General features: G+C 40.7%; 1 protein-coding gene across 2 annotated transcripts in view; it reads left to right on the plus strand.

The window, feature by feature from the left end:
• LOC134351841 (focal adhesion kinase 1) overlaps window positions 1-14,423 on the plus strand; it is a 522,413-nt gene that overhangs the window by 27,033 nt on the left and 480,957 nt on the right. Inside the window, exon 1 of one of the 2 annotated variants that reach the window (XM_063058688.1) lies at window positions 2,979-3,677. The exons of the other annotated variant lie outside the window; for it this stretch is intronic. Within the exon in view, the coding sequence (XP_062914758.1) occupies window positions 3,650-3,677 (28 nt within the window). The 5' untranslated portion in view covers window positions 2,979-3,649. Of the gene's footprint in view, window positions 1-2,978; window positions 3,678-14,423 lie in introns of those variants that run through there. 2 annotated transcript variants of the gene reach the window in all.

A 14,423-nucleotide genomic window follows, 5' to 3' on the forward strand; every position in this document is an offset into this window, starting at 1 on the left:
GGGGGGCGTGGTATGGTTGCCAACGGACAAAAGTAGCAGTCAAATACGTTGTGTTTACCCTGAGAAAGACTACCTTGACCATGAAGCCTTGCGCGGGCACCTGTGTGCACATGGGTGTACGTGCTGATTTTTTTTTTTCTCTCTCTACAAATCGTTTTTGGCGATTCTGTTCGGGGAGGGGGTGTTAATCACGACCGGACTATAGGTGATAAGTGGCTAATACACTCAATTTCTTTTTTAAAAGGGTTTATGTATCGAATTTACAAATGTAATATTAAACACACAACACATATTTTCCTTGCATGAATATAGTGATAAGTCAATTATTGGGGAGGACAGGGGAGCTTGAAGTAAGTGTTGAATGAACTTCCAGTAGAAGTGGTTCGACATTATCATTTAGAGAAAAATTGGACAGCTATATGGACAGGAAAGGAATGGAGGGTTATGGGCTGAGTGCAGGTCAGTGGGACTAGTGAGAGTAGTGTTTGGCACGGACTAGAAGGGTAGAAATGGCCTGTTTCCGTGCTGTAATTGTTATATGGTTATCACAGATTTTTTCCATATAAATTAATGGTAATTGCTGCTTCGCTTTATGACATTCTGGCTTACGAACTGTTTCATAGGAACGCTCTACCTTCAGATGGTGAGGAAAACCTGTATTGTAAATGTATTGCTTGATTCTGTTTACCTAATGCATTGTGGGCTACAGGTAAAAGTACATAAATGGCATATGTCATCATGTCGCTATGTCATATGTATGCACCTTGGTTAAAGTAAAAATGAAGTTGGACTCTCATTCCCGGCTCCCATATTTTCTTTTTAATTAATTTTATGTTTTGGATTTACATAATATAAGTGTGAGGTAATTGTGGGGCATGAATCAACACTGCAAAATAATCTTGTCTAACAGTTATAGAATGTTTCTGACTCCTGAAGGAACTTTAAGTCACAGCTGAAGTTGCACATCACTCTAGCTGCCTGTGAGGGCAGGAATGGAAAGAAGGATGAATGCATGGATGGTGCAAGGATGGCCTCTATAAGAAGGATGGGTTGCACTTCAACTAGAGGAGAACTAATATCCTGGCTGGGAGCTTCATTGGTGCTACTTGGGAGGGTTTAAACTAGTTTTGCAGTAAGGCAATGAAAACCAGAGCACCAGGTCAGAAAGTGGAGTGATTAAGAGGAAAGTAGATGTGTTGACCATAACTCCAAGTCTCTAAGGAAAGCAGGGCAGGAGCAAGGTAATGTATATGATGGGGCATACTGGCTGCTGTGTTCATTTTAGAGCTTGGTGTATTAAGGGTGTTGAACTTAGTGCATGGATCAAAACATGGAAATATGATGTTGTGGCCATTAGAGAATTGGTTGAGTGATGGGCAGAACTATATGCTGAATGTTGTAAAGGGTTTTGATGTTTCAGAAGAGATAGGATAGAGTTGCACAACTGATCAAGATTCGATGTCACAATTACACAAATTCAGAGATCTGATAAATTTTATTTTGAACTTTGAGTTTGTACCTCGAGTTGATAGTTCTTTGGCAAAAATGTGCAGCTGGGGAGTATTTAGGCACCTGAGACAAACTCTTTCTGGGTGCACATTAATTCAGTTTATTGTCAAGAATGTATATTGCAGCAGCCAGGTGAATGTGTACCAAATTGTATGATTAGTCATAACTTAAAATAAACTTCTGTTTCTAAACAAAGTAACCACTGGTCAATTATTGACCTGGGGGATAATGTTTAAAGGTTCCCAAGAGATGATATTTTCCATGCAGAGGGTGGTGAGTATGCGGAATGACTGTCGGAGAATGCGGTTGAGTCAGGTATTAAAGCATTTCAGTTTAGTGTGGTTACCTCTGCTCACTGTAATGCTGTTACATCAGAAGAGATAGATGAGAGATTTTGGAGGGGTATCTGGAGTGTTGCATTCAACTTTAATCACCACATTGCAAGAAGGATGAGCATGCTTTGGAGAGGATACCAGAGGTTTTGCTGGATGCTGCCTGGATTAGAGGGCAAATGCTATACAGAGAGGTTGAACAAACTTGAGCTGTTTTCATTCGAGTGGTAGATGCTAAGGGGAGACCTGATAAATGTTTGAGATTGTGAAATGCATGTATTTAGTAAACTGACTAGTACATCCCAACATTGAAATTTCTAACACTAGAGAGTATTCATTTGAGGTGAGAGGGGGTAAGTTCAAAGGTTCTTCTTCTTTTCCAGATATCCATTAAATGAAGAAAGAAAAGAATGGTAGCATGATCATCAACCCTCAAATCCCTCTTCCCCACACATCAAGCAAAAACAGGACAGGCACATTGACCCCGCCCTTCCCCTGTGCACACAAAAACAAGAAAGATCTGTGGGGGACAAAAAACTATCAACTCAGGGGGAGGGGGAAGTCTGTAGTCAAAGTCCGTATCCAAAACGCAGAAAACCTGGGTAATATTTTCTGGGTACAGCAGCAGGCCTTTCGCTCTGTGTAGCAGAGTGATCCCACCAGTGATTAAAAGGCAGGCTGCTGGCACTGACCTGCCTGGATGCTTCAGTCTCCCTTGTCACTTTAATCAGTAAACAGTGGAAACTTTTTAATTGGCGCAATGGAGTCAGACATTGGCCTACAGCCTTATTGCCACAAGATTTGTGTACTCTGCCTCTGCCTCCCAGAATCCTCTCGGAGACTGCAGAGCGCTGGAACGCCCAAATGATCTCCAAACTGTAAATCACAGGCCTCAACAGTTCCAGAATCACATTCAAGATAAAAACAAACGTAAGAGACATAAGAAATGAAATACATGGTTTCATGATCTATCTAGAAGATTGCGCAGGTGCAATGTTGATCTGAAGTTTTGTACACAGTGAATGGAGGATGCTTGAATGTGCTGTCAAGGCTGGTGGTGGAAGCAAATACAATGGGGGGCATTTGAGGTTCTTAGAAAGGCACATGAATGTTGCAGAGAATGGAGCGATATGGATACTGTCGGCAGAAGAATAGTTAGGCTTTAACTGCTAGTTTAATTGGCATAACATTGTAGGCTGAAGGGCCTGTTACTGTGTTCAATCAGCCATTCCTCTAAAAGATGCTGTTTTTTTTCTAGGTATTAGTTTAGCAAACATTGCTTGAACAACTGAGAGTATGAGATGAGCAGTCCTTGAAAATGAGTCCATAAATTGGAGCATGTCAATGATGGTGAAGTTATCCCCTTTGGTTCAAGAGCCTGATGGTTGAAGGATAATAACTGCTCCAGAACCTGGCGCTGAGAGTCTTGAGGCTCCTGTACCACCTTCCTGAGGCAGCAGCGAGAAGAGAGCATGTGCTGGGGATCCCTGATGATGGATGCCACTTTCCTGCGGCAATGCTTCATGTAGATGTGCTCAATGGTGGGGAAGGCTTTACTTGATGGACTGGGTCATATCCGCTACTTTTTGTAAGGTTTTCTGTTCAAGAGCATTGGTGTTTCCATACCAGGCTGTAATGTAGCCAGTCGGTATACTCACCACTACATATCTATGGAAAATTTCTAGATGTCCCGCTGAATCCTTGCAAACTCCTAAGGAAGCCCAGAACGGGTCCTCTGAAATAGTATCACAGAAGAATTTAAAGTTGCTGACCCTCTCCACCTCTGATCCTCTAATGAGAACTGGCTCATGGACCTCCAGATTCCTCCTCCTGAAGGTAATAATCAGCTCCTTTGTCTTGCTGACATTGAGTAAAAGATTGTTGTTATGGTACTACTCAGCCAGATTTTTATTCTCCCTCCAAAATGCTAATTCGTCACCACATTTGATTTGGCCTATGAGAGTGGTGTTGGCAGCAAACTTAAATATGGCATTGGAGTTGTGCTTAGCCATGCAGTCCGAAGTGACTTAAGCAGGAGGCTAAGCACACAGCCTTTTGCACCTGTGTTGATGAGAAAATTGGTGATGTAGGTATCAAGAAAGGTAGGATATCAATCAACTGAGAAGTTTGGTGGAGCAATGGTAAATGGAATTTAATTCCAACAGCTGCGAGCTGATGCATATGGAAGGCAAACAAGTCAGTCTTTTTGTCCAGGGGGAATGTATGAAGGAAAAAGGGCATGGGTTTAAGATCAGAGTTAAAGAGATTTAAAAGGGACTTACGGGCAGATTCTTCACCCAATGGGTGGTGCAGGTTTAGAACTAGCTCCCAGAAATAGTGGTTAAGGCACTCACGTTAGTAATATTTAAAAGCCATATAATTTAGTCCATGGATCAGAGAGGGTTAAGGCCAAATTCAGACAGATAGGACTTGCTTGTTTAGTATGATCAAACAGTTGAAAGACCAATATATACAGAAACTAATGCTTATCAAGATGGATGGTGGGAAATTGGGAGATAAAACACTTGTATGGCATTTTCTTTCAAAACTTCAGTGTATACTCAGCTTCTGAATTATTATTATTATCATCATTATTTTCTGAGGTAGTCCCTTGGGTTGAGCATGGTTCTACCTCCTGTGCATCTGAGGTAGCTAGTAGAGCTGATGTGATGGGTGGCTTGGTTGGGATGATGTATGTTCTGTCTGTTGTGTAAGTTTGACCTCTGCATGCCCTGATTATGGGAACTTGTTTCTCCATGCTGCCTTGTATGCTAATTTCCATCTTAATCAGTCACAAGCTTGGTATTCTAATGAGTCAGAGAGGATGTTACATTTTTTTCCGAGCAGGATTTGAGAATGTTCATGATGTGGTGCTTTGTCCTGGAAGAAAGGGGCCTTGAGCAAAGTGCTGTCTTTAGGAATCTGATGTAAGGTTTGAAGGTGATGTGATCTGTACTGGATCTGGATGAGTACGAGCACCCTGTTGATGGGAATATTGGTTAAAGGAAGAACGCGGCCTCTAGATTTATAAATTTGTCTTGGTGGTACTTAGCCAGTGTGCTGAGATTTTACTGTAATTCTGTCTGTGAAGCATACTGGTGTGTTTGGACCACTATTCTTAAGCAAGTTTAAAAGTTAGTGCTTGCTTTGAGGATTGGTCTTTGAACACACTTTTTTTTCTGTTTGGAGACTGTTAGCAAAATGGAGGCAGAAATGAGTTTTGTCATAATGATGTGCCTTAGCTGAGACATGCTCCCATAGTACGGATGGTCTTTCAGATTCTCAGTGTCAGTTTGCAGATATGGTTTGCATCAAAAGCTGAAGCTTTAAGCCCTTGTTGATTCCTACATTGAAACATGATGGAAATGGCCCTTAATTGTTTCCAAGCACAGTGCTGATGCAGAAATACTGTAAAATCTGAAATATTATTCACATTAAAATAAACACCTAAATTATGCACTGCATCTGTATTCACAGCATTAATTACATGCAGTGGAAGTGCCTGTATATCAACAGTATGCAATTGTCAATGTCGCTAGATGTATGTGGAGTGATGAACTAAAACCTAAATATTGTTTAAAATCTTCCAGGTAACAGCAGTAACAGCAGTTCATTCAAATCAAACTGATTGTGATTTGTGAATAAAGTTGATTTTAATGGTGAACCTACGGCCAGGATTGCAGTGACACCAGAGTACTCTGATCTCTAAGGCCTTTCCTTCCCCATGTTGCATCACCAGCTTTTTGGAGGGGTTTGTGCTGTCAGTGCCCTGATGAGGTCAGTGACTGCTGTCAACGGCTATACTTAGTACAAGTGAAGGCTAATGAAACCACTTCAGTATCTGTGTCCAGAGTGTGAGGTTCGCCTTAGCTCTAATATTGATCTGAACAGAGTACATGAGCCAGAGTGTAAGCTTTACCCAGATCCTTGTCAACCCTAGCAATACCTGGCATTGAGCCGTTTGCTTATGATTTCTTTTACAGAGCAGATGTCAGAAACCTGTTTCTGGAGATGGAAAACTCTCGACTGGTGTTTTCTATTTAGCTTTTTGAGAAGGTAGAACTCTGAGTGGGCAAGTGGATTCTTCCTTGATTATTTCAAAAGGTGGTACAAACAATGGCATCCTGTGAGTTCATGATTTGTCATGCTGTTTAGTGTCTTTGGAGTATTTCAATCCTCCATCCAGAATGGCATCTACTAAAGCATTCGGATGTTGTTGGGATTATTTCACTCTGGAGTGGAACCTATTCTCAGACCCAACTCTACCAAAGCTGTCTAATAATTACTGAGAAGTTTGCAATCTTTTCTTTAACTGAATTGTTGCAATACTAGGAAGTATGTTTAGGTTGATTCTTCCAGCAGAAAACTATTTGGATAGATTATGGGTGAATGTTCAGTCTTTTTCCTGGCCTCACCTTGGCAGAGGAGGCCAAGCACAAACCAGAAGAACAGAACCTCATTTTGCCTCAGTTTATAACCCTGCAACACTGAATTCTCCACTTTCATGTGACCTATTTGCCTCTGTCCCCTTTTCTCTATTCCTGGATTCTTCCACATACCCTTATTTTCCATAGCCTCCACCCCTCACTTCTCTACCTATCACCCACACTCTCCTCACAACTGGGTCCTTATTCATTCCTCTCTTGAACCCACATCCCCACTATTCCAATCTAACCACCATCCCTCCTTTATTTGGTTCCGTTTCACCCTTTTTAAAAAAAAAAAATCAAATTCTATATTCGGCAACTCTTGTTGCTACTTACCACCTCTCAGCCTCTGTCACCATATCTACCCTTTCCACTGGCACAAGTCTCCAATTCCGAATGAACACATCACCTGTAACCCTCAGTCGCTTGCCATCTGTTCCATCACTCCTCCTCACTTTATACTGGCTATCTCTCCTTTATCAGACCAGATGAAAATCTTGACTCAACCTCAACTGACAGTTTATCTCCACAGATGCTACCTGGCCCACTGAGTTCCTCTGGCAGCTTGATTTTTACTCCAGATTCCAGCATCTGCAATCTCTTGTTTCCATTGTTATTTTGTTTCTGGATATTGCTATGTTATCCTGCTGATATTTTAGCAAGGCAAGTGTTCCCCACATCTAAAAGTGTACACCTTGATCAACCACAGGCCGTGAAGTTAATAACCAGTCCAGAGTCTAGTTAACTTGCACAATGTATTTTCTTTACTTGAAAATAAATACATATCCATTTGTGTGGATTTATTAGTATATAATTAATATCCCAGGAAAATAAATTTGGCTTACTTTGCCTATTTTGGCAAAAGGGCTTTTAACAAATTAGAGATTCTACTGTATTGAAAACAACTTTTTAAACTTAAATTTTTTACTTTTTGACATGTGGGCATAGTCTGTTGCTTATAAATTTAAGAAGTGCTCCATATGAACTTTTTATATTTAGGCATATTGATAGGGAATGACAGTGTAACTAATAGGTTTACTTTATATCTGACTAAGTTACTAAATCAAATGCCAAATCAAATGAGCTCTGGAGATTACTCACTGTAAAGGAATTGATTAAGCATGGAAAAATGTTGCTATATACTGGGGCATGTTTTGATCTGTCTTTCAGCTGCAATGTTTATAAAACATGGTGGAGTTCTAATCAGGAGAGGATTGTAACTTGAAAAAAGCACAATGGGCAGGCTTGAATTTCCTGAAAAGCCGATTTGTACCTTACTGTGAAAAATGCAATTTTGGGATCTTTTGAATTGTGCAAGTGGAGGTATGTAAAATAGCAAATTAAAACTCCATAGTCATTTGTTTAAACAGTGAAATTGCATTCCTTCCATTTTCAGTGCTAACATCCAACAGAAAGTGTTCATTATAATCTAAGATATGGTGAATTGTTAAACATCATTCAACGTAATTATGGCTGCCTGTATGGATTTACACTTTCTCTTCATATTTTGTAAATGAAATTGTTCGGATAATTGCCAGAAAGAAAACATTTAAATGAAATAAAAGTGAGGTGGTGCACGTTCTAGGAAAGTGAAACAAAGCAAGCAATACTGACAACATTGAACATGTTGGACATTGTTTTTGGCAAGATTAGGTAAAGTTTAAATATTTTGTTTAATGTTATTTTGATATGATTTGGTTAATGTCTGTTTTATTTAATTTGTGAGATTTTGCAAATGACTAAGGATGAACAGGATCGGGTGCAAGAAAAATGATCACTAATTAGAAAGAAGAAATGGTTTGATTATATTTCAGAAAGTTGTAAAGAAGAAAATGGGAGAAATATAGCGGATGAGCAGGAATGTAAGACTGTTGAAGCGGTCCAAGATGGACAAAGTAGAGACCGGTAGCAGTGATGAAAGTGGGGGAGAAGTGAAAAGGTGGTGATATCAAGGGTGTGGATGGTTCTGACCGCTTTAGGCAAAATCTTCCCAAGAATCCCTTTTGCTCTGCACCCAGCCCAAAGTGCAATCATCAACAAAATGTGTAGTGATTACAATTATTGAGCACAGCCCTTTTTGATGTGCATTTTCCATCTTGGGAGAAAGTATTGTTACCCTGTGTTCTGTTTCAACTGAAAATTAAGCGTAAAAAGTTATACCTTTCTAAACTGTTCCAGTTTAAATAGGGTTTCATTGGTAATAGTTTGATATCTTATTGTCATAGCTGCAAAATATTGCTGGAAGAATTTTTTCCTTCCTTTCATTAGGCAAAGATTACAAACTTCATAGTTATACATATGTCATGAGTCCACACCAACTGTAATGCACATGAATCTGACACTAATCCCGTTTTATTCTCCTCACACACTCAACAACTCCCGCAAAGTTTTACTGCTCACGTGGGCATGAGGGAAAATTTTAGTGTTTATCTAACCTACAAAACTACATGTGTCGATGTGGGAAGAAGCCAATGCACCTGAATAAACCCCATTCTGGCACATGGAGAACGTACCAATTCTACACTCAATACTGAGGTCAGGACTAAACCTGGGTTGTGAGGCAGCTATGCTGCCCAAACAGCTCTTAACTTTAATATTCTTGAATCTTTTTTCCCAACCACTTTCTTCTGACGCTGTCTTCCCTATCCCCACCCCAATCTTCATCCTCACTGCTTTCTGCTTCCCTTCTGATTTTCCCCCTCCTTTCTAATCCTGAGTGATCAGTCCTCAGTAGGAGTCAGTGTTTCTTCTTCCTATATCACCATTGTAAAGATTTGAATCAAGAATAATGATGCACTTTCCCTGCCTGGGAAGAGAGGAGGTAAAAGTGTGAGGTGGTACGCTTTGGAAGGACAAACTCCAAGGCGGAGTACAAAGTAAATGGCAGGATACTTGGTAGTGTGGAGGAGCCGGAGAACCTGGGGGTACATGTCCACAGATCCCTGAAAGTCGCCTCACAGGTAGATAGGGTAGTTAAGAAAGCTTATAGTGTGTTAGCTTTCATAAGTCGAGGGATATAAGAGTCGCGATGTAATGATGCAGCTCTATAAAACTCTGGTTAGGCCACACTTGGAGTACTGTGTCCAGTTCTGGTCGGCTCACTACAAAAAGGATGTGGAAGCATTGGAAAGGGTACAGAGGAGATCTACCAGGATGTTGCCTGGTTTAGAGAGTATGCATTATGATCAGAGATTAGGGGAGCGAGGGCTTTACTCTTTGGAGAGAAGGAGGATGAGAGGAGACATGATGGAGGTATACAAGATATTAAGAGGAATAGGAAGAGTGGATAGCCAGTGCCTCTTTCCCAGGGCACCACTGCTCAATACAAGAGGACATGGCTTTAAGGTAAGGAGTGGGAAGTTCATGGGGGATATTAGAGGAAGGATATTTACTCAGAGAGTGGTTGGTGCGTGGAATGCACTGCCTGAGTCAGTGGTGGAGGCAGATACACTAGTGAAGTTTAAGAGACTACTAGACAGGTATATGGAAGAATTTAAGGTGGGCGGTTAAATGGGAGGCAGGGTTTGAGGGTTGGCACAACCTTGTGAGCCGAAGGGCCTGTACTACGCTGTACTATTCTATGTTCTATGTTCTAAAAGTGGAAGTGTTTTCTGATAACACTATCTGCCCTCTTATCTCTTCTGCTTCTGCCTTTGCCTATTTCTTTGGCTCTGAAAAGGTTAAGTTTCAGAAAGATTGTCTCTTATTCCTTTAAATTTGAGAGTATATTCCTTGCATTTCATCTCTTCTATTATGCCTTTTTATTCTTACCAACCCCTTTAAATGATTCTCAGGTTTGTATGTGGTAACATAAGATATAGGAGCAGAACTAGGCTATTTGGCCCATTGAGCCTGCTCCACCATTTCATTGTGGCTGATCCATTTTTTTCCTCTCAGCTCCAATCTTCTGCCCCGCCCCAGTAGTTCCTTCATGACCTGACCAATCAAGAATCTATCAACCTCTGTCTTAAATATACATAAAGACTTGGCCTCCACAGCTGCCTGTGGAAATGAATTGCACAGATTCACGACTAGCTAAAGAAATGCTCCATTCCAAAAAGATGCCCCTCTTTCTGGGGCTGTGTTCTCTGGTCGTAGATTCTCCCACCATAGGAAGCATCCTCTCCACATCCATTCTATCAAGGCCTTTCACCTTTTGACAGGTTTCAATTAGATCATTGCTCATTGTTCTGAATTCCAGTGAATACAGGCTCAGAACCATCAAATACTCTTCATATGACAAACTGTTTAATTCTGAATTTATTTTCACGAACCTCCTTTGAACTTCTCCAGTTTCAGCACAACCTTTCTAAGATGAAGAGCCCAAGGTTCCTCACAGTATTCCAAGTGAGGCCTCACCAGTGTTTTATAAAGTCTCAACATTACATCCTTGCTTTAATATTTTAGTTCTCTTGAAATGAATGTTCACATTGCATTTGCCTTGCTCACCACAGACTCGACCTGCAAGTTAATCTTTGCAGAATCCTGCACAAGGAATCACAAATCCCTTTGCACTCCCAGTTTTTTGTATCTTTACCTCCATTTAGAAAGTAGGCAACCCTTTCATTTCATATACCAAAGTGCATGACCATACACTTCATGACACTGTATTCCATCTGCCACTTCTTTGCCCATTCTCCCAATTCAAGTCCTTTTGTAGCCTCTATTTCCTCAAAACTTCCTGCCCCTCCACCTATCTTGTGTCATCTGCAAACTTGGCAACAAAACCATCAATTCCATCATTCAAATCGTTGTCATATAACAAAAATAATCAGTACCAACTCAGACACCTGTGGAATACCACTAGTCACCGGCAGCCCGCCAGAAAGGACTCCGTTTATTCCCACTCTTTGCCTCCTGCTAATCAGCCACTGCTTTATCCATGCTAGAAACTTTCCTGTAACACCATGGGCTTGTTAAGCAGTCTTATGTATAGCACTTTGTCAAAGGCATTCTGAAAATGCAAGATACAACATCCATTGATTCGCCTTCGTCTATTCTGCTTGTTATTCCTTCATGTATGTACTCTGATAATAAATTTTACTTTGAATTTTGACATTATCTACTTTAAAATGGTCTATTCCCTTTTTTTTAAATAACGTGTGATGATGCAATGTATCTTGTACACCATGAGACAACCTTGTCAGTTTACGAATACCTGTTGTAAGATAACCATCTCTGTACTTACTTGTCATTCACTTGAATTAAGTTTTTGAAAGCTGTTGAATTTGTACAGGGGAATAATTGTTTCTGTGGGAGTTGGTTCAGGCAATGCTGGCTCCATTGGTTCTGATTTAAGCATGGTCTAAAACCAGTAGTTCACTTGGATCTGTATCAAAGCATTAGAAATTAAATTCAGAAAGAGGTTACATAAAGTATGGTTCCACACATAGTATGTAAGTCTTACCCTGGAGGAGTGTTGGTCTGGCTGACTAACTAAATCACTTCTTGCTACACAAGTTGAGGAACTTCATTTGTCCACTTGTCTCTTTTTTCCACAGTTTGTGAATCATATTCAGCATACTTGTAATACCATGTGCAGATGAACTGGAAATGTGTACTATAAATGTGTTACAATGTTGGAAAATGCATGGTCATGTACTTTGGTAGCAGAAAGGAATGTGCGGACTATTTTCTAAACGGGGAGAAAATCCAGGAATCTGAGATGCAGAGGGACTTGGGGAGTCCTTGTTCAGAACACCCTGAAGGTTAACTTGCAGGTTGAATCAGTGGTGAGGAAGGCAAATGCCATGTTAGCATTCATTTCAAGAGGTCTAGAATACAAGAGCAAGAATGTGATGCTGAGGTTTTATAAGGCACTGGTGAGGCCTCACCTTGAGTATTGTGAACAGTTTTGGGCCCTTCATCTCAGAGAAGATGTGCTGGCATTGGAGAGGGTCCAGAGGAGGTTCACAAGGATGATTCCAGGAATGAAAAGGTTATCATACGAGGAACATTTGATGGCTCTGGGTCTGTACTTGCTGGAATTCAGAAGGATGAGGTGGGATCTCATTGAAACCTTTCAAATGTTGAAAGGCCTAGACAGAGTAGATGTGGAAAGAATGTTCCCACGGTGGGAGAGTCTGGGACAAGAGGCCACAGCCTCAGGATAGAGGAGCGCCCTTTCAAAACAGAGATGTGAAGAAATTTCTTTAGCCAAAGGGTGGTAAATTTGTAGAATTTGTTGCCATATGCAGCTGTGGAGGCCAGGTTGTTGGATGTATTTAAGGTAGAGATTGATAGGTTCTTGATTGGACATGGCATCAAATGTTGCAGGGAGAAGACTGGGAACTGGGGTTGAGGAGGAGACAGGAAAAAGGATCAGCCATGATTGAATGGCAGTGCAAACTCGATGGGCCAGATGGTCTAATTCTGCTCCTATGTCTTATGGTCTTACAACTTAATAAAGGGAGGAAAATTGTTTGGCTCTGTTTTGAAAATAGTTTCCTAAAGAGCCTTTTAACTTTTAATCTTGAAGTACAGTAGCTGACTTTTCTAAAATGCAGTGTTGAAGTTGTGTAAGTGGCAAATCTAAGTTGCCTTAAAAAATTTTAAAAATTAAATTTATGAACCTCTGACTTCCTGTCAAATTGCTGGTAGGTGGTAAGAATGGGCTCCCTCAGCTCTGCCCCTCTGACCCTCAACATGGGTGCTTCTCAGGGCTGTATACTAAGCCCCCTCCTGTCGCCACCCACAGCTCTAATCTGCTAATTAAATTTGCTGATGACATGACACTCAGTAATAAATCTCAAATAATAATGAGGCAGTCTACAGAGAAGTCATCACCCTGATACAGTGGTGTCAAGAAAACAACCTCTCCTTCAATGTCGCAAAAACAAAGGAGCTGGTTCTGGACTACAGGAGGAATGGAGACAGGCTAACCCCTGTTGACATCAGTGGATCTGGGGTTGAGAGGGTGCATCACTGCCTGGTATGCAAACTGTACTTCCCTCAATAGCAAGACCCTGCAGAGAGTGGTGTGGACAGCCCAGTGCATCTGTAGATGTGAACTTCCCATGCTTCAGGATATTTACAAAGACAGGTATTAAAAAGGGCCTGAGTTACCCCAGTCACAAACTGTTCCAGCTGCTACCATCTGGGAAACGGTACCGCAGCATAAAAGCCAGGAGCAACAGGCTCCAGGACAGCTGCTTCCACCAGGCCATCCGACTGCTTAATTCATGCTGACGCAACTGTATTTCTATGTTATATTGACTATCCTGTTGTACATATTTATTATATATTACTATAATTGCACGTTTAGATGGGGACGTAATGCAAAGATTTTAACTCCTCATATATATGAAGGGCGTAAGCAATAAAGTCAATTCAATATTAGGATTGCAATGGCACAGAACAATAAACAGCACTAAAATCATGATTAAAAGATATTTAAACTATATAGATTGTGGTTATTATCTGAAACTAAAGAAATTGAAGTGATGACCTGCAACATCCAGCAGAACTAGGAATGAAATTACAGGAAAAATTGATAGAAATGTAAAAGTTTGAAAGGGTATTGCTGAGAAACCAGAATGTGGTACTTGATGAAAAAACTAACTGGAGGGAAAAATTGTAATTAAAATTAAGTTGTATTTTTGTCATTGCACAAAGACGGGAGCAAATTCATTTCTAAGGTAATAGTTCCCTTAATTGCCTTATTTTTCAGTTTGAGCTATGTTGGTTCATTGCTCAGGCCTGTTTGCCCTTCAAGTTATGGTATGCTACATTCTTGAACATTTTCTGAAAGTGCTACCATATGTTGGACATGGACCATAAGACAGGAGCAGAATTAGGCTATTCAGTTCATCAGGTCTGCTCTGCCATTTCATCATGGCTGATCCATTTCCCCCTCAAACCCATTCTGCTGCCACCTTCTTGCCCTGACTAATGAAGAGCCTACAAACCTCTGCCTTAAACATACACAATGACTTAACTTCCACAGCCACCTTTGGGAACAGTTTATATAGATTCACCACCCTTTAGCTAAAGATATTCCTCTTTGTCTCCATTCTGAATGGATGGCCCTCTATTCTGAGATTGTGCCTCCTGGTCTTAGACTCCCCCACTATACAAAACATACTCTCCACGTCCACTCTACCCAGACCATTCAACATTTGATAGCTTTCAAAGAGTTCCCCCAGCATTGCAAGTA

The sequence above is a fragment of the Mobula hypostoma genome, chromosome 1 (genome assembly GCF_963921235.1).
Source record: "Mobula hypostoma chromosome 1, sMobHyp1.1, whole genome shotgun sequence".
NCBI classification, from domain to species: Eukaryota; Metazoa; Chordata; class Chondrichthyes; order Myliobatiformes; family Myliobatidae; genus Mobula; species Mobula hypostoma.